Here is a 23,265-nt window from a genome sequence, read left to right as displayed (position 1 = left end):
CTGCAAGTTAATTTTGAAGTGACTGCGGCTAGTGGCCCTGAGGTCTTTTCCCATTCCCAGATATTTTGGCATATGTTCGAAGCATTTGACATAAAGCCGTAGAGTTGATACTGTCAAATTAACCTTGGACTGGACTTCGGTTCATTTGCTTCTTTCAAAGCTGCTTTGACCTCCTTGTATAGTAGGTTCCGACCCTTCTCCCATCCAAGGGTGCTGGTTTTCTTTGATAATATGTGTCTGGCTTGACTGACTGTCCACCTCCCAGTCACGAGTAACGGAAACCACGAGAGGTTCTCCTCGCGAAGAAAGCCCGTAATCATCTTGGGGACCACTGCTCTTGTCTCGGGACTTGGAATGAGACTTGGAATCTTTCAGGTGATAGATATCACTGGTCCCCATGTCGTTGACCTGCAATCGTCCCTCCAATTTCAGCCATGTCAGAAAAGGCTTCAGTTGACCCCAACAGGCCGTGACAATGCTCAGACATTGCACCACTTCCTCGATGACTGATATATCACAGATGTCATAACTTGGGTCGTTGGATGATACTGCTTGTCGGATTAAAGAGAGTTGACCTATAATACCGCCGATGACCCTAGTAAAGACGAGACGTTAGAATGTGAATCTGACAAGATGCGATGCAAAATCTGTCTCGCTCACTCACAAAACTCTTGGGAGAAAAATTCCGGCAAAAACAAGACGCTTTTTGAAAGAGGCGTGGATGCGATAAATCAAGAGGAAAGCCTGGCCCAGGATCAAAGCTTCCGTGACCATGTTGGAAAGACAAACAAAGTAATGCCATACTTCCTGGTGAACATCGGGATTAGCAAACTCAATCAACACTTTGGAGAGACCATGGGACGATGATACCATGTTGATACATCTTCCATTCCAAAAGTCCCAAGTTTGCGGCACATTGCATTCAAAAGCAGTTCCCAGTATGGTGACGACAGCCCAAATTATTACCACCGTCGCCACAATCCGACCAAGACGGTGATCTTTGACTGCTGGGCTGAGGCGCAGAGTAAAGAGAACCATGGAAAGTTTCGAAAGAGAAAGACTGGTGATGTACAACAAAGACGCTGCCCACAGATTCTGTGACCGATCGATCAGCCACGGTAGGCAAACTAACCCGAGACGCGAAGCATCAACAAACCTTCAATACTTGTTCGAAGTCAGAGTCGGAGACATCTTTTTGTGTTTTCCATAGCCAGAAGCGACCGCCAGAGACAACACAACAGCCTGAGCAATGCAAAAGGCCTGCTTTGCTTAGCCACCATCCATACAGACAAGCCATTTAAACATACCGAGGAGAATATCACGAGGACATCATCGGACGTGAATCGATGGAAAATATGATATTTTGTCCCCAACCGAGCAAAAACCGCCAAAATGACCACGACTAGCAGACACCAAGTCGTGACATTGACTTCCGGGTCTTTGCTGTCGCCCGTGAATCGAGTTCCCATGGATGGAATTCAACAATCAACATCGAACAAAATACCACGAGGAAACCATACTGCGACCGAACCCCTATTTGCGAAATTCATCGCGTGCATGCACGAGAATCCTTTGCAGGGGTGGTGAGTTTCAGAAGTTTGGGGGCGGCCCCTCCAGCCATAACAAGGATGATATTCCACTCGGGCTACAATAGGACCTTAGCTCTACAGGGATGGAGATCCTTTCAGACTAGCTTCATCCACGAGCCCATCAGAGCCACAATACCCTTTGTGGGACCCCACACAAGCGTTCAGATGGCGCAGTTCATCTGCATTAGTTCCATCCGCCGTCGATTTGGCCATTAATTACATGCATATGGACGGCCCATTCCCGTGCCCATGCTCGCCCGTTTCCGATCTCTTTCTTTTTTCTTTTTTCTTTTCAGCTTCTGTGCGGCTTTCGGTTTCTCTTGGCTTCAGGGTGAGGCGTGATAATCATGGCGTCTTATGAACTGAAGAACACGCAGATCCTTGGCGGACATGAGGCTCGGGAAGTCTCGAGTCACGATCGCGATGATTTTCATTTACAGCGATTGGGGAAAGCTCCTGTGCTGAAGGTGAAATCCGTCTATCTGACCTTGCAAAGCCAATTGCTAACTTGTATTGCAGCGAAACTTTGGCATTCTCTCCATTTTGGGGTTTAGTTGTACCATCATCGCGACTTGGGAAGGTTTACTAGAGTGAGTTTGCTGTCAGATGCCATCGGTGTTAATATCTCAATGACTGACATGACGAAATGTAGTACATTCATCATTGCATTGACCAAGTTTGTGACTCTCACCATCGATACCTTACCAAGCTAACTCCTAGAAGTGGAGGATCTGCAGGCGCTGTGTACGCCTACATTTTTGCCTGGACGGGGACAACGTGCTCTTTCCTCGTCCTGTCGGAGTTGGCATCGATGTAAGTCTTTAAACAAAATTCTGCATTGCTCGCTTTGACAGATTTTCCCAGGGCACCGACATCGGGAGGCCAATATCATTGGTGCGCCATGCTTGCTCCGCAGAAGAGAATGAAATTCTGGAGTTATATCACCGGTAAGTGAGCGATGACACAGTGAGAGGTCTTTCTTCGAGCGCTCTGCTAACTGTTTCTCGAAGGCTGGCTTGCAGTTATTGGTTGGCAGGCTGCATTTGCTTCAACGGCCTTCCTCTGCGGAACTGAGATCCAAGGAGCTGCAATCCTCGCGCACAAGAACTACAATGCAGAGGCCTATCAAGGTACACTCATTCTATGGGCCAGTCTCATAGTCGCGCTAGCAGTCAACTTAGTCGGGGGGAAGTTCCTACCCAGGCTTGAGAACCTTATCCTATGCGTTCATATCCTAGGCTTCTTTGGAATCTTGATTCCCATGACATACATGGCGGATCACAGAACCAAGGAACAAGTCTTCATTGAGTTCACCAATGGCGGTGGATTTGCCACAGATGGACTTTCCTGGTTTGTCGGAATGACTGGTTGTGTCTTTGCTTTTGCTGGAGGTGATGCAGCAGTTCATGTGAGTATCCGTGAGGCTTGAGCTATCTAAACATCGAAGAAGATTACTGACCTGTCTCGCTAGATGGCCGAAGAAGTTGCAAATGCATCACGCGCAATCCCACGCGCGATAATGCTCAGTATTGTGATCAATGGCACGCTCGGATTTGGCATGCTCATCGCAGTTCTCTTTTGCATGGGAGATCTCGAAGTTGCACTGAACAGTAACACTGGTTATCCCTACATCGAGATCTTCTACCAGGCAACAAATTCCGTGCCTGGAACGCTGGCCATGGTCTCAGTCAACCTTATCATTTCGGTTTGCTCGGTGATCGGCATGCTGGCGGCAACATCCCGCCAATTCTGGTCTTTTGCCCGCGATCGTGGGATTCCAGGATGGCGCTGGTGGAGTCACGTAAGTACTAGAATTTCTTCCGCAGTACCAAGAGCACATCTGACCTCCTTTCTAGGTTTCCGGGAGACATCTGCCAACTTATTCCGTCTACCTGACGATGACGGTCGCGTGGCTGCTTGGGCTTATCAACATCGGCTCTTCTGTCGCTCTCAATGATGTTACTTCGATGGCAGTCTCTGGTCTCTACGCGTCGTATCTCACAGTTGCTCTCCTTCTCCTTTACCGCCGTTGTCGTGGTGATATCAGTACATCTGACGACAATGACGAAATGATCATCAATGTGCCGGGAGCCAAACTTGTCTGGGGTCCATTCCGTGTTCCTGGAATCTTGGGGATGTTGGTCAATGGATATGCCTGCATTTACATGACCATTGTTGTGTTCTTCAGCTTCTGGCCTTCTTCGATGAACCCCTCTGTTGAGGATATGAATTACAGTGTGGTTGGCACTGTCGGTGTGATCATATTGGCTATTCTGTACTATTTCGTGCGGGCGCGGAATATTTACACGGGTCCAGTAATGGAGGTTTCGATGTGAGGAGGTGCAGTTTGAGTGGATGTTCACATATACACCCTCGCTCGCGACGGTTAAAAAAAAAGGGCGGAATCCAATGCTTTCGGGAGTATTCATGCCCCGCCTATACACAGAACGAAAGTCGAGATCAGAACATTCTGAAAACCTGCCTCGGAGTGTTTATAAATCTCAACTTACACTGCTAAATTTAAGCTCTATGTCGAGTCTCAGACTAACGAACGACTGCTCCACTTCTCCATCTCTCATTCCCACTTGCGGACCATTCGAGCTATGCCACTTTCTGGCATCCTCTCAGCGTGGAGTGGTCAGATCAGGGTGTTGAACCACATCCTGTTTCAAATGAACCACAGGCTGATCCTCAGGTCCTTGTAATCTCCACTACTACCAGTAGGCAGCTCAATCCTTGTTGACAACACCTGTTATTTGCTCACCCTCCGCGATCGTAGTGTTATCAACGAGAAGTGGTTGAGACTCGACATCGTGATCAGAATACAAGGCTCCAAAGGCAGATGCCGAAGTAGAATCATCCTGTTTTCCACCCTTCATCTCCGAGTGGTTGCTGTTGAGATCCTCTGCGGAACGGTCGCAGGATGGGCAGATAACGTAGGTAACACCCCGACGGGCCTTGATCATCTGTTTGAAATATCGGTGATAGAATCCTTGAGCAAAGGAGCGTAGGTATGCCAGGCTATGGGAGTCAGTCAATTTTGTGTTGTTTCAATCAGAGCAGACTCACAAAATCAAAAAGCAAGATAGATTGGAGTAGATCTGCGGGATCCCACGGGCGATCGTGTAGCTATAACGGTTGACATGCAAGTTCGCAAGAATGATAATCCCCGCAAGATAGATCCCCAGGAACATGGCAGTCATCAAGGCATCCAAGGCGATTTCGAGAGGCGCGTATGATTTGCTTTGGGTCTTGCGATACCTGCAAAGCATAAACGCAGAGGCGAATGGAGAGAGCGTGATCTTGAGTTTATCAGATAAGACCGGCACTTTGGTGGTAAACTGGTACTTAGACACTTACAAAAACGAGCTGGATCCAGCTTTCAGCCCTTCCATGGGTTGTGAAGACAGCCGCAAACGCACATGGCCAAGAAAGCACCGAAAGTAAGGCCTGGACCCTCCGGGCTCTGGCGAGTGGGTGTTTGCATGGGGAACATTTGCTTTGACACATATTTCCAATCTTTTCAGGAGGAATGAGCATTTGTTACTTTCGTGAGTAGATACTATGAAGTACAACCTCAGGGTCTGGAAGTTTTAAGCAACGGCTGAAACGGCCCCCTAGAACTGTGCCAAGTACTCCGTACAGCATGGACGAATCTAACCCTGTTGCCTAGCAAGAAAATGAAGATACTATTCGTTCACCTACCGAAACTTCGTATTTGTAAAAATAGCAACGACTAACATGCGGGATACGTAGCATCAAAGCTTTGTAGATCAAATGCTTTGACGTCAATCCCCAGGAAATGGCACCTTGAACTCACTAGATTCCAACAGCGAAAAGCGTTCGTATCTTCTCCAATGGTCTGTAAATAACACCTTACTCCTTAGAAAATAGCCATGAGAGGATGGCTCAACATCGCGCACGCGTGTTTTCGCAGGAAGACTCAAAGTTGTGTTGGCGAATAAAGCACTGGAGCGGGTGCAAGCTTACACGGCCTACGCTCGCCTCGAGGAAGATGTGAAGTACTACTCCGTACGTAGTGGGTTTCTTCCTCGTAGTGAGGAATAGCAGAAGCAAGACCGATACTATACTTGATCCAAGATTACAAGAGCTTGGGCCCCCACTGTAAGACCCTGCGTCGCGCCTGGTGAGATCGGAAAAAAGTGACCATTACTCGATCCCGAGAATTCGTGGACCGTGAAACTCCTGGACATCGCCCCCGGTTCACTTCTGTTTCTAGGCAAGGTTTTATGAAATTACGATGGAAGAGAAGATTTTGACCGTTGATTCCTGAGAAGCCAAAGATAAAATGGGGAAGCGACTTTCTGGATATTCTGGAGCTCGGACCGCCAAGTGGTCAGTCACAACTTCGTCCGTCAAAAATCCCCTCTATCAAATCCCAGCCCCGACCCCCGAGGTCCTCCGACGACAAAGGAACAAAAGAAAAGTAGAGTATCCTGACAGATGTCTCCATACCAAGCATGGAAAGGAAGAAGACGAAGTCCGATCAGAAAGAAACTTGCATCTGCCACAATCAAGCTACTATGCTTGCACTCAGCAGATGCGGAAAAGACACTGTGACTCAATTTGTGGTACAAGTCTCATCATCTTCAATCTGCATAGGATTGTTGAAACCGCCTTCAACAAAAGATTCCAGATCATCAAGAGACACTGATTGCTTGGGTGCATCCTGCACATCAAAATTGTCAAGTGTGACAAGACCGTATCGTTCTAGGAAATCCTCCATTTCCTCGGTGACGGCATTAATGTCTTGCCGGATCTCTTCCAGACGAGCAGTCATCTCTGCAAGCTCAAGACTCATGTCAGTGCCAGCGCCAAGGCTGTATGTGAGAAGCTGGCATTGCTGGAGGAGCAACTTCAAGAATTCCGCGTTCTGAGCCAGGTCACGCGGTGTGATCCCGGTAGCCGGACCAGTGGTGCCAATGTCCGTTTCGGCACTCGTGCGTGCCTTTCTGGGTAGTCTCATTTTGATGGACTCCTCCAGTTCCTCATTGCTCATCGCCTCGATTGGCTTGAGTGAGTTTGTGTCACGGTTGTTCTCGGTTATGCGCTGTTGGCGCACTTGACTTTCAGCTTCAGGGAAGCGGCTGAGGTTGGTGGGAGGAGTATCCGTCATGAAAAACTTGGGCTTTGTTGGTGCTTCAAGGGTAGCACGCTTGGGAGGATGGGCCTCAACGGTTGATTGGTGGGAAGCTTCATGGGACCGCTTGAGAGCTGGTGCTGGGGATGGGGTCTTGAAGCTCTGACGAGGCATTGTCATTCCGGTCCTTGTTGGTCGCGCTGTGGTAGGACCCGATGCACCAAGACTCTATAGTAAATTTTTGAATTAGTGCGCTATTAACATGTAGTCTGCTTGCGTTGCCTTTTGGTGAGATTGTGAAAGTCATCAAATTATGGCAAGAGGCTCGGTATACCAAGTCTACTGATCAAGCTTCAAGGTGAAAACTTACTGATAATGGATCGGGAGATTCTGAGGGGCTGTTCATGATACTCTGTGTATGATGTGATGTAAAAGAGAGCGTTGGATGAGGGGAAGGTTGTGAGTGCAGGAAGAAAGAAATGAAGTGATAGAGATAGAGTGAAAGTCCATCTAAGGTCTGAAGATCTAGACTTATAGCTAAGAAAGGCAAACAAGAAATCATGGGCATAAGCTGTTTTGCAACACACTTGAGCGAGAGCCGTCACGAATCCCAGATGGTGTTGATACTATGCGACAGGTAGACTGTCTTTCCAAAGATATAAGAGCCCCAATGCTATCCCACCTCTAAGTCCCACTTTTCCTACGTACCTCGATCGAAACTAAGCTTTTTTTCTTCTGACAAGCTCATTGCCTCGTCACTTGCCATGCACAGAGTAAGTAGCCAAGATCTTGGGGTCTGGCCAATAAAAGCACATGCCACTATCCTTGCAGCTTATGATACCTGTTTCCATTGACCTTTGGCAAAACAAAGGGAACATGTCTTTGTCTTGACCTTTATCATTTGATAGCCCACTTGAGATCGCGCAGAGTCAAATTCAATCACAGTATCATTATCATCACAGCCTTGGAGCACTAAACGCAGTGGTCAATGATCAAATAACTCAAAGTCTTCCCCAATCTTCCTAGTCCCCTGGAAGCTTTTCAACAATATTGGTTCATATCTCCCCTGGTTGTATCTTTGAACCTGTTGACCAAATACCCACCTTCGATAGCGCAACAGCATGCCTCCGAAACTCTGAAGCTTGCTTTCTATACAGATGGAATCTACATTTTTTTCTGGCGACTAATTCTTGCTTGGATATCTGAGTAGGGCATAAATTTCATTGACAGTCAAAGCAAGCACTGCAAAGGCAGAAAGCAGGAGACCATGCTTGATCGAAGTCTGATATGCTATATAAAATATAATGTCCAAGAAAGGTATCTCGTGAATAAAAACAATCCTCGCAAAAGGTTAATACCAAAACAACCCAATGGGACTCGCTGTGTACCATGTGGCGTAAGCTATACATGTACAACCCAAGAAACAATTAACACCCGATAGCACCGCGGAATCAAAACGCAAGCCACGATGCTATCTCTCCGTAACACCGTGACGAAAGTCAACCGCTTTACAGGAGGAGGGCGACGGCACCGAAGACGGCGACGAGACCAGCGCCAGCGCCGGCTGCGGCGTTAGCAGCACCGGCGTTGAAGACGGGCAGAGAAGGCGAGGGAGTTCCGGCGGAGGCACCAGCGGAGCCGGTGGCGTCGGCGTTGGGGATCAGAGGGGTGGAGGCAGCGGCGGTAGGAGCAACTGGGATGAGGGGAACGCTGCTGGCGCTAACCTGGGGAACGGCGGTGGAGCTGGAGATGTCAGAAGTGGGATCTTGGTTATGTAAGATGGAGATGTGCTCACCAGCTCTGGCACTGAGTCACGGTGGAGGTCTGGATGGGACGGGTGACAGTGTAGGGGCCGTTGGTCATGGTAATGTGGCCGGGCTATTTTGAGGTCAGTATGTGGCTCGTCGTATACACTTTGGCGAACATACGGTGGAGATGCTGTAGGTCTGGCTGCCGTGGACGATAGAAGTGGCCTCGGGGCAGTAGGTGGTGTAGGCAGTGACGACCTCAGTGGTGACGCCGGAGGCAACAGCGCCGGCGGCAGCGGCAACAAGAGCGGCGATGGAGAAACGCATTTTGATGGTTGAGATGATTCGAGGTGGAGGTTACTAAAAGAGTGTAATCGGAACAAGGCCGGAGTGTTTGGAGTAAAGAATGACTGGGTTGGATAAGGAAAGAACGGGGATCGAGACCGTTATAAATGCAACGAGGTGAATGTAAATTAATCTTTAATCTAATTAGATTCAGGTACCCGTGCACTAAAACGCACAACCATGGAACCTGCAGTCGAATCAAGTCCATTCAACGGGAAATTGTCACCCGGTGCTGGCCGTGGCAATACGCCTAAAACCAAAGACAATCTCACTGGGCTTACTGCGCCATGACGCAGAGTGATTCGGTACCTGGCTGGCCAGCCTGAATAGTATGAACGTTGATGTCACCTCCCCTAGCCTCCTCCTCGCCTCTTCGGCCCACGTCCTGTAGAACTGTTTCATAGTGCGCGGCCCGGGGATCGCTTCCTGATTAGGCCCCTGTGGCTGCGAGGGTTGGGCTAAAATTTTCTAGACCCCGGCCATTTGCAAGTCTAGGTTCTTTGATGTTCACTGATCGCCTGTCTTCCGATGTGATGTGAGGTGGATTCAAACTAAAGATGTATATAGTGACGATCATACTATTCTTAACACATTGGCATTTACTATTGCCATTACCACCGATCACTCCAACTTCAAAAATCTCTTCTTCTCGCGGCCGCTCCAACGCCTCATTTCCACAATCTCCACTCTTCGTGGCTCCACTGGAGGATGTGAGCTCTTCAGATTACAGTCAGATGGTTAAAAGCAAGGTCACGGTCTTACCCCTGGGCCCCTGATCAAGCTGCATTTAACGCTGATCTAAATTTATCACAATGAGGACTGGTGCGAGAACAATAAACAAAGGAAATAGCCAATGAAAGCGGGCGGTTCTACAATCAAGTTTCGTCATCGACATCACGCATTGCACTCCGTACTCCGTACTTTTCACCCCGTAAAGAACCATAAATTTGTGTTGGGGTCGGTTCTCGGTGTTCATTGGTATTTTCTGGATTAGACTAGGTTGCTGACAAGCTTATCCACAAACTTGCCCACCTGCAGCCCTGAAGCTGGTGCTCCAAACTACTTATCAAACCTCCAGGATCGGGTGCGGTGAAAGACATTGATCTCGGGATGCCTGCGCTGAGAATTTACACCTTTCGTAGTCGTGTTCCAAGGTTTTTGCTAGAGATTTCGACGTCTGCTCACGACTTCTTTGTCTCCATAAGAAGTTGTACCAGGATTCCATACAAAACATGAATGTTATATCCATCTCCAGGCCGAAACAAAGCCTACCTTCCCAGTTAATTTCGATACACTGGGTAAATAGCAAGGTGCAGAATATGAAAAGATGCATATTATCGTTCCGCTCAGGTGAATTTGTGATGTCAACCTTGGAAGGCTCTTCCCTTCTACGTTGTCTTCGCCATGCAATTTGTGCACTTTGCAATCTCTCCGACCCTAGGAAGGTCGTGTTCTTCCAAGGATCTGTTGAAAATAACTCTCAAGGTTGAAGCTTTGAAGATAGCGTCGGAAGTTATTTCCACCCAGCGACTGCTTGACCTCGCCGTAGCAAATGGTCGCCTATGAAAGTTCCGACATCTCTACAACTGCATTAGATTTTCTACATTGACAAGCTTTGAACGATGACCTAGAGGATTGCTAAACATTGAATACAACCGCAAAGTTTGGCCACATCGTAGTCCTCTTGGTCCCTGTCCTTGGAACAGGCGAGAAGTCCATGGAACTTTTCAAGATGAGTGGACCTCCTTTACACGCTCCTGTTCATAGTCTGATTGGCGACACCAAACCTTCGTTTCCAAAGTTTATGAACGGGTGATCTTAAGAACCGTAAAGCTGGGATCTCGGGGAATATACGTAAAGCTTGGGCAAGTGAGCACGTGCGTGCAGAATCTGATTTTTACGAGGACAATGAGTTGCAAGAGGAAATTCATGTTGTTCAAGTATTCATCATGGTATGGTCTATGGAATGGGCAAGGGGTATGAACTCTAGAAGCACTCGGAGCATACTGTCGTATGTCCTCGCTGGACTGGAGTGCCGCCGACGCGACGATGGAGTATGGAGGAATTGGAACGTAGGAGGGATCAGGTCGCGAGCGGAAGTCAACGTCGAAGTACCGAAGTCGAATCCCGAAGCCGACCGAGTCCTCGGCAAACCAAATACACAACAATTCCAATCCGATGTTACTGATCCCATTAGGATGGTTGGAGGCGTGGGACCTTTCAGCAGCGCCCGTCCACTACCAGCCAGACCGAAGCCCGGCCAGCAGCGACGAGTGCTGAGACAGACAAAGTACGCCGTTTCTTCATCTTGGATTTAGTTGTGTGAAGAAGAAAAGGAGGAAAGAAAATTTTGCCGCGAAGAAAACCCAACCGGCGGTGCACGGACCAGGCGGAGAGCCCAGTCGGGATTAGTGCGTTTTTCCCGCTTTCCGCGGGCAACGGAAAGCTGCCAGCTGCTCGTCCGACAAGTATCAGCCGTTTAAAAGCCACTGCTTTCCTATCGGACAGTACATATACGTTGTGTTCTTTCGCTTTTGCTTCGTTACAGCTTCATCATGTATTTGTCTCGCTGTGGCAGGTCTGCAGCTCGTCTGCTTCCCCTTGGAAGCTCGCGAGCGGCCACTATCTCCGCTCGCGCCTCTATCGCTCCTAGACTCGCTCCCCAATCGCGGGGTGTGTCCACTCGCGATACCCAGCACAAGGTAAATTGACGATATGAACTCAATGGCCGCGGAATTATAAAACTAATCAAATTTCTAGCTGCTGGCTTCCTCCCTGGAGGAGTCCGACCCCGCGGTCTTTAGCATTCTGCAGAAGGTGCGTCATCGCTCCGAGCAAGCTCTCCCCCAATTGACCGATGAATCGCTAAACCCATGACAGGAGAAGAAGCGCCAGAAGCACTTCATTAACCTGATTCCTTCCGAGAACTTCACCTCCCAGGCTGTTCTCGATGCCCTCGGCAGTGTGATGCAAAGTACGTACCCCGGATTCTGATATCTGCTTGCCCGCGGCAGTCCATGCTAATCATAACCCAGACAAGTACTCCGAGGGATACCCCGGTGCTCGTTACTACGGAGGAAATGAACACATTGATGCCTCAGAGCGTCTGTGCCAGCAGCGTGCGCTGGAGACTTTCCGTCTGAACCCGGAGGAGTGGGGAGTGAACGTTCAGCGTATGTTACCTCCAACACCGTGCGACAATACTCGAAGCTAACATGTACTAGCCCTCTCCGGCTCCCCCGCCAACCTGATGGCCTACTCCGCCGTTCTCAACACCCACGATCGCCTCATGGGCTTGGACCTTCCCCACGGAGGTCACCTGTCCCACGGATACCAGACCCCTACCAAGAAGATCTCCGCCATTTCCAAATACTTCGAGACATTCCCCTACCGCCTGGACGAGTCAACTGGTCTGATTGACTACGATGCATTGGAGAAGAACGCTCAGCTCTACCGACCCAAGCTGATCATTGCGGGTACCTCGGCCTACAGTCGCTTGATTGACTACCCCCGCATGCGCGCCATCGCCGACTCCGTGGGTGCCTACTTGCTCGCAGATATGGCCCACATCTCAGGACTTGTTGCCGCTGATGTCCTACCCTCTCCTTTCCCCCACTCCGATATCGTGACTACCACCACACACAAGTCCCTCCGCGGTCCTCGTGGTGCTATGATCTTCTACCGCAAGGGAGTGCGCAGCACCGATAAGAAGGGAAATGCCATCAACTACGATCTCGAGAACCCCATCAACGCCTCCGTCTTCCCTGGCCACCAGGGAGGCCCCCACAACCACACCATCACCGCGCTGGCCGTGGCCCTCAAGCAGGCCCAGTCCCCCGACTTCGAGGCCTACCAGAAGACCGTTCTGTCCAACGCCTCCGCTCTCGCCGAGCGTCTCGGTGCATCCACCAGCAACGGTGGACTCGGCTACAACATCGTTTCCGGTGGCACCGACAACCACCTCGTTCTCGTGGACCTGAAGAACCGCGGGGTCGACGGTGCTCGCGTCGAGCGCGTCCTCGAGCTGTGCGGTGTCGCTAGCAACAAGAACACCGTGCCCGGTGATAAGTCCGCCCTCAAGCCCGGCGGTCTGCGTCTCGGAACCCCTGCCATGACCTCCCGTGGCTTCCAGCCCGAGGACTTCAGCCGCGTCGCTGACATCGTCGACCGCGCTGTCATCATCACCCAGAAGTTGGACAAGGCTGCTCGTGAGGCTGCTCAGTCTCGCGGCGTTAAGAGCCCTGGCACCGTCAAGGCGTTCTTGGAATACGTGGGTGAGGGCGAGGAGATCTCAGAGATTGTTCTCCTCCGCCAAGAGGTTGAGGATTGGGTTGGTACCTTCAGCCTGCCTTGGGCTGAGGACCAATAGACGTTTTTGATTTTGCCTTTTTGATTCCCTTTTCCTGTATATTTCCCTGCATGAATTCTAAACGAATATGATTGAAGACTTTTATAAAAGACTAGAACATGCTTCCATGCCTTCTGCTCATTGTAATCCCGAATCTTTCTAATATCTCAAGATATGATAACTTGAAGTAGTAAACTGTGTAGCATGGCTGTAAAACTGGCGCAGAGTAGTATCGGGGGATGAAGTCACAGCGATTGTGCATTCAGCTCCGCAGTCCAGGCAGTTCACAGTATGGGATGAGGCTCTGCGGGTGCGAGACGGGTGATTGGTCCAAGATGGATGGTGGGGCTTGGTTAAGTTCAATCCATCCTACCGTATCTTAGAATCATGTAGACCTCGAGAGCTGTGTAAGAGGCAAATAGTGGAAGATGCGGGGTGTGGGTTCGGGGGTAGAGGGGAACATCTTCAGATTCTTCACAATGCTGGCCTGACTAGCCTCAAAGCCAGCCCGATCAATCGCGCGAGAGATAAAAAGTTCAGAGTCTAATGCAGGAGATGTATGGATCTTGAACCTTGATACAATTGCCCAGCTTGATCAAAGCTCCCTCGAAAGATGACTGTAGTTGAATTCGAGGCTAGTCAGAACAATGGAAGCGTCAGGCTAGGCGAGAGCCTCCTGGTGTTTTGTCATTCAAGGGTACTAGCACGTTGATTTAGTACGAGTCAATCTAATTGGTTTGATCAGATTGGGGCTAGTGGGAACGATGTAAACAACTGGAGTGTGAGTGCGTAGAAGGAAGGAGCAACTCTCTCGAGTGCATATAAAGCAGCTCCCTCTTGACTTCTTCAACTTCTCCTCTTCCTCTTCCTCTCTGTCGGAGCTTCAATCTATCTTTCTCCACCACCCACAAGTCTCGAAAAACTACCTGTTTCCCGCTTTTTGCTTCGATTTATCTTGAAGCGCAATGTCCACGCTTGTCTTGGGCCCTGGCCCTGGCCCTCCGCCTCCTCCGCCTCCTCCGCCTCCTCCGCCGCCTCCTCCTCCCGGAGACAAGGGCAAGCTACCTTCGGACAAAGTTGATGTACCGCTCAACAAGCGGCAGAGGAGAAGAAACACTGGAAGAAAGACTGGAGACGAAAAAGTACGTCCTACCTCCGAACATCCTAGTTGGGAATCGAAAGGATGAAGCCCGATTTACGACTGACGAAATCTAGCCGCTCACACAGTTCATCAAAACAGCTTGGATCTACCCAAGCAATGATATGCTGGAGATTCTAGCTCCCACTTCGCGTGCACAGTTTCGAGCAATTTCCAGAGCCTATCGGCGAAGTGGATCTTCAGAGGAACTTGAAAATGTCGCGATACTTGAAGAACAACGACGTCTGTTCATGCCGGTATGTGATACCTGATAATCTCACTTGGCTCAAAATTATCTAACATAGCTTTACATACGGAGTAGTCACAGCTAAGCTTGCGCCTCCTTGAAGGCACCCAGTTTGCTGAATATGAAATCGAGCCTGCTGAAGTTAGTGAGATGCCGTTATGGCCGTACAACAGTGGCTACCCCACTGATGAGTGGACGGACGAGTATATTGGGAAATGTGAAATAACATGTGCAGTTACGTCAAGTTCCCCATCCTTGTTTGGTCTTGACTTTATGGGGCGTCAACGTTGATTCCACGCCTGCCCACTGATGAGGAGGCAGCCGCCACCCTAATTGAGATTTCGTTTTCGTCAGTTGTGATATTTGAACTTCAATACCTGAGATCTATTGCGTGCCTTTTGTTGCAGTGCGTTCTTCCTGAGTTATAGGATCTGTAGGAAGGAAGGGAAGTAGAGTTGGTTCCAACACTACACGTGCTCGGGAGTTTGGAAGACTTCGCTGTTGGATACGACGGGTGAAGACAGCAAACAGGTCCCTTGGAAAGAAAGACTTGAATCCAGTCTTGGGTAGTCCGTAAAGAGTGAACTGGTCCTTAGAGAGCCCCCCAATTCATGATTCCAATTGAGCTGGTTGAAGAAGCATCAAATGTGGCGTGTGGGATAAGCAGCTCCAATTTTGATTGAAAGATACTGTGCTCTGCTGTTGGGAGAAAATTGGATATCAGATGCCTACAAGCTTGATAGGCAAATTCATTGAAAGATAAACAGGAAACGGGAAATGTCTAGAATCCCCACCTCCTTGTGGGTGGAGCAATGTAAAGAGCAGGCCTGTCATAGCGTGCATTACAAGCCGAATCCGTCTTCGGTGGTTGGAGCAACACAGAGAACAAACGAGCGAATCTGGCATGCGTTGATAATCTCTCAGTCAACAACAGTCAGTGTGTCGGAGATACTGTCTTGATAACATGATCGCAGATGGAAATCTTACCCCGCAAACTCAATTCGGAGTCATTCCGGATTGGAGTTGGAGAAGCCTTTTCCCGGTCATCTCACGACTACCGGGGTCATCCATTCCCACCACACATGCATTTGTAGTGCATTTACGACCGCAGTCATGAAAGTTAGCCAGGTATGTCAGCTAAACCAAGTTGGACACAATCAGCCCCTTAACTGATACACCAAGCTCTATGTCTATCCGATCAAGTCTCTTCGGCCAACCAGTCTTCAAGAAGGCATTCTCACAAGTCTGGGATTGCAATATGACCGCCATTTCATGCTTCTCAAAGTCATCCCATCGGAAGAAGGCACCACCTTAAAGAATATGCATGTCCCGCACTTCCCAGAGATGGCTCTCTTCCACACCGATATCGAGTACCCCGCACCAAACCGCGATGGGAAAGTCATCGTCACCTATCGTCCACCAGACGCCGAGTCTGCGCGTCTGGAGATTCCTCTTGAGCCCAGCACGAAGAGTCTTAATCCGCTCAAGATCACTATGCACCAGAGCCCAACAACCGGATACGATATGGGTGCCGAGTACAGTGACTGGTTCAGCAAGTGTTTCGGATACCCGGTTGTGCTAGCATATCTGGGGCCGCACACGCGAGAGGTCTTGGGCACACTTGCGCCCGCAAAAGGCAAAAAGTCCAGCATACAGGCCTTAATCCGCGGTAGACGGGAATTGGGGATCTTGGCTCTATTGGCTGTGGCAGTTACTGTGTTGAACAGCTACCGGCTTCTCCGAGCGGAAGTCGTCGGCAGTCTACTTATAGCAAGCGCGCTTGCTTTCGGGGGCTACAATTACTTCCGGCCCGAAGACCGGATTACTTTTGCCGATTGCGCGCCTTACCTGGTTATTTCCGAGACATCAGTGAATGATGTCTCAGCCCGGTTGGAGGGCGAGGAGATGGACCGGACTAAATTTCGGCCCAATATTGTCGTTTCGGGCGCTGGGGAGGCGTTCGAGGAGGATTATTGGTGTGCTTTGAAAATTGGACAGGCGAGGCTTTTGCTCACGGGGAACTGTGTACGGTGTCAGAGTCTGAATGTTGATTATCAGACCGGGAGGATGGGGACTGGGGAGGCGGGCACGGTGCTGAAGAAATTAATGAAAGATCGTAGAGTGGATCTTGGCGCAAAGTTCAGTCCAGTCTTTGGTAGGTATTCATTCCTGGAGAGGGGGGTTGGCACTTGTCTCAAGATTGGGGATGAGGTTGAGGTTGCTGAGAGGGGGGATACGAGGTCTATTTTTGGTATGTTCCTCTTTGAACGCTACTTCCTTGGGTATATGCTAATGAGGTTTAGACTGGCCTGGATTGATGAATTGAGAGTTCCAAGGTCTTGTTCGCACCGTCATTTATAAACTTTGAACTATCCTTCGATCTACATATAAAATTGACGTCATGGTAAACCATTTTCTTCAAGTACAAGACGGAGTACTCCGTAGTTGGGACCCCTGTAACAGAATAATTATTGTTGGGGTTATGCAGTAAACTGCAGTGTGCCTGAATTGAAGAATTTCCGAACTGCACTGAATCCTCCCTGGCTTAGTGTGTTGAGTAAAAACCCCCAGAAATCACGTTGATTGGTGAGTAGCCACAGTGACATCACAGCCCTGAGGTGCACCGCCACAGTTGCTATCACATGACTTTGCCCGATCCATGGAAAAGTGAGCTGAATGTGGACTCGAGAAACAAAAATAACTTTTGATTTGATCTAGGATCGCTTCATTCTGTCACTTTGCTCTAGTCAACTCTTCAACGGCCATATTTGCGTGGGAGAGTCTGACATCCAGATCGAGAGCCCTACCGAACTACTCAGGGACAGAGGCTCAAGCCCCAAATCCGCCGCTGCCTAATCACACGCCAGGCAAACGATTCACGTTGGTCGATCACGCCTGTTGTTCTGCTTGCTGTTTCACCGGTGTGACACTTCCGCCAATTTTCCAAGACCTGATCAGTCAGGCGCCAACCATCCCGCAACTCCGTGCATAAGGCGTCGCTGAGCCCCGCTGCGGGTAAGTTGCCGCAGGGGGAAAAAAGACGATCGCAAATCGTTCCCCAACCATCTGCCACAATCGCCATGGACTCAGCCCATCTGCGTCGCAAGGACACCACCAAGGGGCCGCCCCTGCGGATCCTCTCACTAGGTATGTGGTTTCGCGTTCAGGCTCACATCGGACTCAGCTGACAGGAACGGGAACAGATGGCGGTGGTGTTCGCGGTTACTCCATGCTCATTCTCCTACAGGAACTCATGTACCGCACTTATGTCGAATGTGAAGGAAAGCCTCCGCGCCGCGACCAAATCCCGAAACCATGCGACCACTTCGATTTGATCGTGGGTACCGGCACCGGCGGGTTGATCGCTCTCATGCTCGGTCGCCTTCGCCTCGATCTTGAGACCTGCAAAGAGGTGTATGTGCGAATGACCCGCCGTGTCTTCGAAACAGATAAGACTATCGCTGGGATACCGTATCGATCGACTTTGTTCAAGGCTTCTAAGCTCGAAGAGGCGATTCGCGAGTGTGTGCGGGAACATACAGTTTTCGAGGCGGAGGGCAATGATTCTACGAACAATTCGAACCCCCGCGACTCTATTGCCAGTCTTCCTTATAGCCCAAACTCGGTTCCGCAACGATCTATCAGCCGTGGCAGCTTCAGTACCGCTGCTGCTTCGCACCCGATGACTCCGTCAAGTCAGCGAGGGTCTGCTTTTATCAACGGCTTGCGCTGGGGGAATCCCGATGCGCTACTCTATGACAATCGCGAGCACCGCACCAAGACGTAAGTTTTCTGATGCAAGTATATTTGATCGCAAAAGCTAATTCGCATTCCAGTGCTGTCACCGCTCTCTATAAAGGAACCCCGCGCAAGGGTTCATCCGTGCTTTTGCGATCCTATGATTCCCGCCGAGAACCCCCACCTGAATTTGATTGTACCGTTTGGCAAGCAGGACGTGCAACCTCGGCGACAGGACTTGCTTTCAAACCTATCCAGATTGGCCAACATGTCTTTATTGATGAAGGCCCTGGTACCTACAACCCTGCGCCGCAGGTTCTCGATGAAGCGGTTGTGAACGAGTGGCCAGGCCGGGAAGTTGGTGTGTTCATTAGTGTTGGAACCGGAAAGCGGCCCGCTGGAACCAACAACCGGCAACACGAATGGTGGGAAGACTTCTTCGGCGACGCGTTAGGCACATTTGCCGAGGCGCGACGTCGACTCATCACCAAGATTGAAGGCTGCGAAGATATCCACCATCAGATGCTTCGAGACAACCTGGCCAAACGCAACGTCAGCAAGGACAACTATTTCCGTCTGAATGTGGAAGTCGGAGTTGGTGAATTCGGCATGAACGAATGGAATCGACTAGCCGATATCAGCACCAACACGAGGCAATATCTTGCGAAGCCTGAGGTCAAGAAGATGATCACCGAGGCCGGTGTTCGCTTCGCCAAGATTGAGCGCATGAACCGACGTCTCGCTATCCATGCTGCAGCCGGTGGAGAGCGTGACGATCTCTCTTTTGATCTTGAAAGAGAAGAACTCACCCTTCCCCCCACCGAACAGTCCTATATCCCACCTCCCCAAAACTTTGCCGTCGAGCTGCCCGCAGAGCTACCCGGAGACCCGATCGACTTCGCACACCACCCACAACCTCCGGTTCCGACCAGTGTTACCGTCTCTCCCCCGGAAGATTCACTGCCCGCCCACGCATCCCCAATGGATCCCCCACCCACTTCTCCAACCTGGCAATCAGGAAGCGACTACCGTCGAAGCTACGAACACATGCACCCCGGGAGATCCCAGGTACCAGCTTCCCCACACCGTAGCTACGACGATTTCGCAACCTTCAACGGGCCTCCTCCCCGCCCTCCCAAAACTCCAATGCCTTCATCCCAGGCTCCGATGTCTCCTCAGGTTCCAATTGCCCCGCAATCTCCGACCTACCAAGGTTCGACCCCCTACCCAACGGACGACATGGCGATGTCCGCCATGCCCCGACCACTCTCTGTCCAGAAGAGGGATAGTGGCAATCCTCCACTTCCGTACCCAGATGAGCCGCCAGTGGTTAACAGGCGGCGCAAGCCGAGTTTCCACATTTCGGGCTAGTCGAGAATTTCTTTTTTGTTATTTCTTTTATGCTGAATACCCCTCTGTTGAGACGGTTCTGGGCTGGCGTTTTCGTTATCATTAGTGCGAATTTGGCTACGGAGCAATGCATCACGATGTTTATGACCAGGACTTTCGTATTAAGTCTCTAGCAATATAATGTCAAAAGAAAGTATGTATATCTTGTTCAATGATTACCCGGGCAATCTCTTGCGTTTCGGGGCCGCGGACCATGTTTTTGCAGTAAAATCCCGAGGTCTGCCCAGGGTCTCAGATATTAATACCCTTGAGGGCTGTTGCCCAAGACTTGTAAGTGCGAACACCGTAACCTTGGAACATATCGGGAATAACATGATTATTTATAGTTCCAGGAGGCTTCCCCTGTTCTGGCAGTTCAAATCTCCGAAAACTAATGCCAATCAATAAGACAAGCTTCAAGGGGGATGTCAATACTACTCAGAAAAGTACAGGTACCTGCCGATCGTAGCTTAAGTCGCTCCACAATAAAGTACCCAGTACCTCCTTTCCCCACAAGCCCAGCCACTTTGTTTTGCATCTTGATCTTTCCCCTTTTCCTTGACATGTCTTGAATTTCTATCTTTCTCTTCTTCTCTTCAACTTTTCGTCTACTTTTCACTTCTTCTGTACCATTGCTTTTTTACTTAATCCCACATAATCGTGTGCTCCGCCCAGTGTCCAAGCGCCGCTGACACCCCCTTGCTGAATCACGCATTCTTTTTTTCCCTCGTGGCAATTCCAGAAGCATTCTCAGATCGACAATCGCAGAACATCCAGGACAATCGCAGATCGAATATTTGTTTCAAGTCCTCACCCCCGCGTCTTGTTGATCCAGCCCCCTCGTCCAAAACTCCCCGATAGTCACCCCGGCGACACGCTGGCTGATAAGCGTGGCATAAGCGTTTCAAACAATCGCCGAGTCTCGTCCTCGGACGACTCTGTCCGACCCTCCCACTGCTGGTCAGTGTGGTACTCACCTCTACCACCATGGATCCAAATGTCGCATTATCGCATGCCTCGACGCTCATCGCGAGAGCCGACAGTTCGGGCCGACCACCGATTTACAAAGCCGTCGGAATCTCGCTGGCTGTCGCATCGGGCGTCTTTATCGGTATTTCCTTCGTGATCAAGAAGATCGGTTTGCTGAAGGCGAATGTAAAATACAACGAGGAGGCCGGTGAAGGATATGGGTATCTGAAGAACTTTTGGTGGTGGCTGGGCATGACGCTCATGATTGTTGGAGAGATCTGCAATTTTGTCGCGTATGCCTTCGTCGATGCCATTTTGGTTACACCGCTCGGTGCGCTGTCCGTTGTGATTACAACTATTCTATCGGCTATCTTTCTGAAGGAACGACTCAGTTTCGTTGGAAAGGTAGGATGTTTCTGTTGTATCATTGGTTCGGTTACGATTGCTATGAATGCGCCTGAGCAGTCGTCTGTCGAGGACATTCAGGGCATGCAGCATTTCGTTATACAACCTGGTTTCCTGGTTTATGCTGGACTGATTATCGTGGGTGCCGTGTTCACAGCACTTTGGGCTGGCCCGCGATGGGGAAAGACTAGCATGTTTGTCTATATCAGTATTTGCAGCATGGTTGGTGGATTGAGTGTGGTTGCTACTCAGGGCTTGGGATCTGCGATTCTTGCGCAGATCAATGGCGAGGAGCAGTTCAAGCATTGGTTCCTTTATGTCTTGTTTGTGTTCGTTATCGGAACACTTTTGACAGAGATTATTTATCTCAATGTATGGCTTCCCTTCTTACCTTGTCAGAGCAGAGCTAACCTATCTTGCAGAAAGCGCTCAACCTTTTCAATGCTGCCCTTGTCACCCCGACCTACTATGTGATGTTCACCACTGCAACTATTATTACCTCTGCCATCTTGTTCCAAGGTTTCAAGGGGACAGCAGTTCAGATTACCACCGTGATTATTGGATTCCTCCAAATTTGTGCGGGTGTGGTTCTTCTGCAGTTGTCCAAGTCCGCCAAGGATGTACCAGATGCTGCGGTCTTCAAGGGCGACTTGGACCAAATACGTGAAGTTGCTACAGTTGAAGAACCGGAGTCTGAGCCAAAGGCAGACTCCATTCGCGGAGCAGCCTCTATCATCCGTCGAATCTCAACTGCTCGTCGCACTATGGAAACAGATGAAGCTCGTCGCTTCTTCCACGACAGACATGAAGATACCCTGAAACCACCTAGCGAGCATGAAATCATTGAATGGGATGGCCTCCGTCGACGCAAGACCGTGATTGGCGAAGGCCCGACCATGTCACGTCCGATCACTCCTCGAACTCCATCTGTCCGAGGCAACCACCCCCCATGGGGTATGTCGCACTTCCCCGAGGAGGAGAAGGAAGAAGAAATTCGACCGTCCACAAAACAGAGCGGCCATTCATTCATGGATAGCATTCGATCCAGAGCTGCGAGCGTACTTCATCCTTCCTGGAGGCCCGTACAGTCCGACGACCACAAAGCCCTTGACTCGAATGCAGAGCCGGTCGGCTTGACAGCGTTGCCACAGCGAGGCGCCGTTGACACCGAATATCACGGCGCTGGCAGCTTTGAACACAAGTTTAATGGGAATCGTGGACGAAGCGACACTCGGCGATCCGTCTCCTGGGTCGACGAGAAGAATGAGACCCTGTTGCCTGAGCCACTAGGAAATACCATGCGCCGCCAATTCTCCTGGAACAACATGGTAAACCGCATGAAGTCCGGCAGTGAATCATCCGTCAAGCACCCACCAGGATCGCCGCGTGGAATCCTGCGCCGCACACACCACGCCGACCTCCGAAATTCCGCGACCGAAGAAGAATCCCTTGGTCTTGTCCACGGCGATTCTCGCGTCTCCCAGCCGGAAGAAGAACCTCTTCACGAGAAAATGGAACGCTGGTCAAGCGGCGAGTCCGATCTCGACAGACCTGAGCCGAGATACGCCCGTGGCCATGGAGAATCTGTCTCAAGTGTAAAGACTGCTGCATTCCCCGCCTACGTGGATAATCAACACGCTGTTGAGTCGAATCCTTACTACGTCAATCAAACACATGATCACGATTGGCAAGCTGGTAATGCGAGAAGCCGTACGCGTTCCAACTCATCTGCCCATAATCGGGCCCCTCCACCCGCTCAGTCGTCTTTCTCTACACACCGTGTTCCCAACCCCCTCGCACCCGTCTACGATATCACACCCACCACTACGCTGGACCTTGCGCCCACAATCACTAATTCGGGTATGAGGAATGTTTCTGAAGATTCAGGGACAGGTGTTACCTCATTCTCTGATGAAACAGAGACTCAAGAGCTACCCCCACCGACGAGAAGACAAAGTGGCTGGCGCAGACACATGTCAAACGATAGCCGTGATGAATATCACGAAAGGGGTTCATTTCGTTGATTTTGATGTTTTGTGATTTTTGTGATTTGATTTGTGGCTCGCATTTATGACGCACATACATCTTTCTTGGCTGCATTCTGCATAGCATGGCGCTGATTTTTGTGGATCTTTCTACCTTTCTGTTGTTCAATATGATTCCATCTACTGTGGATCCATGGATGTTTGCAATGTACATTTGATTTTGTGGAAATATGGCTCTTATGATAATGGTGCATGAATGATGA

At 50.0% G+C, this 23,265-nt stretch overlaps 9 protein-coding genes across 9 annotated transcripts; 5 read left to right on the top strand and 4 right to left on the bottom strand.

The window, feature by feature from the left end:
- Positions 1–141: 141 nt before the first annotated feature.
- N7506_001673 (uncharacterized protein) lies at positions 142–1,469 on the bottom strand (the record flags this gene model as incomplete). The annotated part of the gene is made up of 3 exons (XM_056950969.1): positions 142–595; positions 665–1,095; positions 1,278–1,469. 3 exons carry the CDS (start codon positions 1,467–1,469, stop codon positions 142–144), a joined length of 1,077 nt encoding a protein of 358 aa, XP_056816884.1.
- Positions 1,470–1,936: 467 nt separating this feature from the next.
- N7506_001672 (uncharacterized protein) lies at positions 1,937–3,925 on the top strand (the record flags this gene model as incomplete). Its single annotated transcript, XM_056950968.1, has 8 exons — positions 1,937–2,056; positions 2,109–2,179; positions 2,242–2,265; positions 2,313–2,402; positions 2,454–2,536; positions 2,600–2,997; positions 3,061–3,390; positions 3,446–3,925. The coding sequence occupies 8 exons, from the start codon at positions 1,937–1,939 to the stop codon at positions 3,923–3,925; spliced, it is 1,596 nt and encodes a 531-aa protein (XP_056816883.1).
- A 393-nt stretch (positions 3,926–4,318) lies between these two features.
- Positions 4,319–5,054, bottom strand: N7506_001671 (uncharacterized protein; the record flags this gene model as incomplete). The annotated part of the gene is made up of 3 exons (XM_056950967.1): positions 4,319–4,610; positions 4,659–4,891; positions 4,950–5,054. Coding segments are annotated over 3 exons (630 nt in total), but the record flags the coding sequence as incomplete, so codon positions are not given.
- Positions 5,055–6,171: 1,117 nt separating this feature from the next.
- On the bottom strand, positions 6,172–6,864 carry N7506_001670 (uncharacterized protein; the record flags this gene model as incomplete). Its single annotated transcript, XM_056950966.1, has 1 exon — positions 6,172–6,864. The coding sequence occupies one exon, from the start codon at positions 6,862–6,864 to the stop codon at positions 6,172–6,174; it is 693 nt and encodes a 230-aa protein (XP_056816881.1).
- Positions 6,865–8,198: 1,334 nt separating this feature from the next.
- On the bottom strand, positions 8,199–8,765 carry N7506_001669 (putative GPI anchored protein; the record flags this gene model as incomplete). Its single annotated transcript, XM_056950965.1, has 3 exons — positions 8,199–8,433; positions 8,486–8,568; positions 8,619–8,765. 3 exons carry the CDS (start codon positions 8,763–8,765, stop codon positions 8,199–8,201), a joined length of 465 nt encoding a protein of 154 aa, XP_056816880.1.
- A 2,573-nt stretch (positions 8,766–11,338) lies between these two features.
- On the top strand, positions 11,339–13,152 carry N7506_001668 (serine hydroxymethyltransferase; the record flags this gene model as incomplete). The annotated part of the gene is made up of 5 exons (XM_056950964.1): positions 11,339–11,485; positions 11,544–11,600; positions 11,664–11,757; positions 11,819–11,956; positions 12,008–13,152. The coding sequence occupies 5 exons, from the start codon at positions 11,339–11,341 to the stop codon at positions 13,150–13,152; spliced, it is 1,581 nt and encodes a 526-aa protein (XP_056816879.1).
- Positions 13,153–14,096: 944 nt separating this feature from the next.
- N7506_001667 (uncharacterized protein) lies at positions 14,097–14,541 on the top strand (the record flags this gene model as incomplete). The annotated part of the gene is made up of 2 exons (XM_056950963.1): positions 14,097–14,273; positions 14,347–14,541. The coding sequence occupies 2 exons, from the start codon at positions 14,097–14,099 to the stop codon at positions 14,539–14,541; spliced, it is 372 nt and encodes a 123-aa protein (XP_056816878.1).
- A 1,088-nt stretch (positions 14,542–15,629) lies between these two features.
- Positions 15,630–19,625, top strand: N7506_001666 (putative Patatin-like serine hydrolase; the record flags this gene model as incomplete). Its single annotated transcript, XM_056950962.1, has 5 exons — positions 15,630–15,644; positions 15,699–16,541; positions 17,510–17,663; positions 17,720–18,299; positions 18,353–19,625. 5 exons carry the CDS (start codon positions 15,630–15,632, stop codon positions 19,623–19,625), a joined length of 2,865 nt encoding a protein of 954 aa, XP_056816877.1.
- Positions 19,626–20,630: 1,005 nt separating this feature from the next.
- On the top strand, positions 20,631–23,041 carry N7506_001665 (DUF803 domain membrane protein; the record flags this gene model as incomplete). Its single annotated transcript, XM_056950961.1, has 2 exons — positions 20,631–21,389; positions 21,440–23,041. 2 exons carry the CDS (start codon positions 20,631–20,633, stop codon positions 23,039–23,041), a joined length of 2,361 nt encoding a protein of 786 aa, XP_056816876.1.
- Positions 23,042–23,265: the final 224 nt, after the last annotated feature.

The sequence above is a fragment of the Penicillium brevicompactum genome (genome assembly GCF_028827555.1).
Source record: "Penicillium brevicompactum strain IBT 35665 chromosome Unknown utg000001l_segment0_segment0, whole genome shotgun sequence".
NCBI classification, from domain to species: Eukaryota; Fungi; Ascomycota; class Eurotiomycetes; order Eurotiales; family Aspergillaceae; genus Penicillium; species Penicillium brevicompactum.
This window is presented reverse-complemented; position numbering and strand designations above follow the sequence as displayed.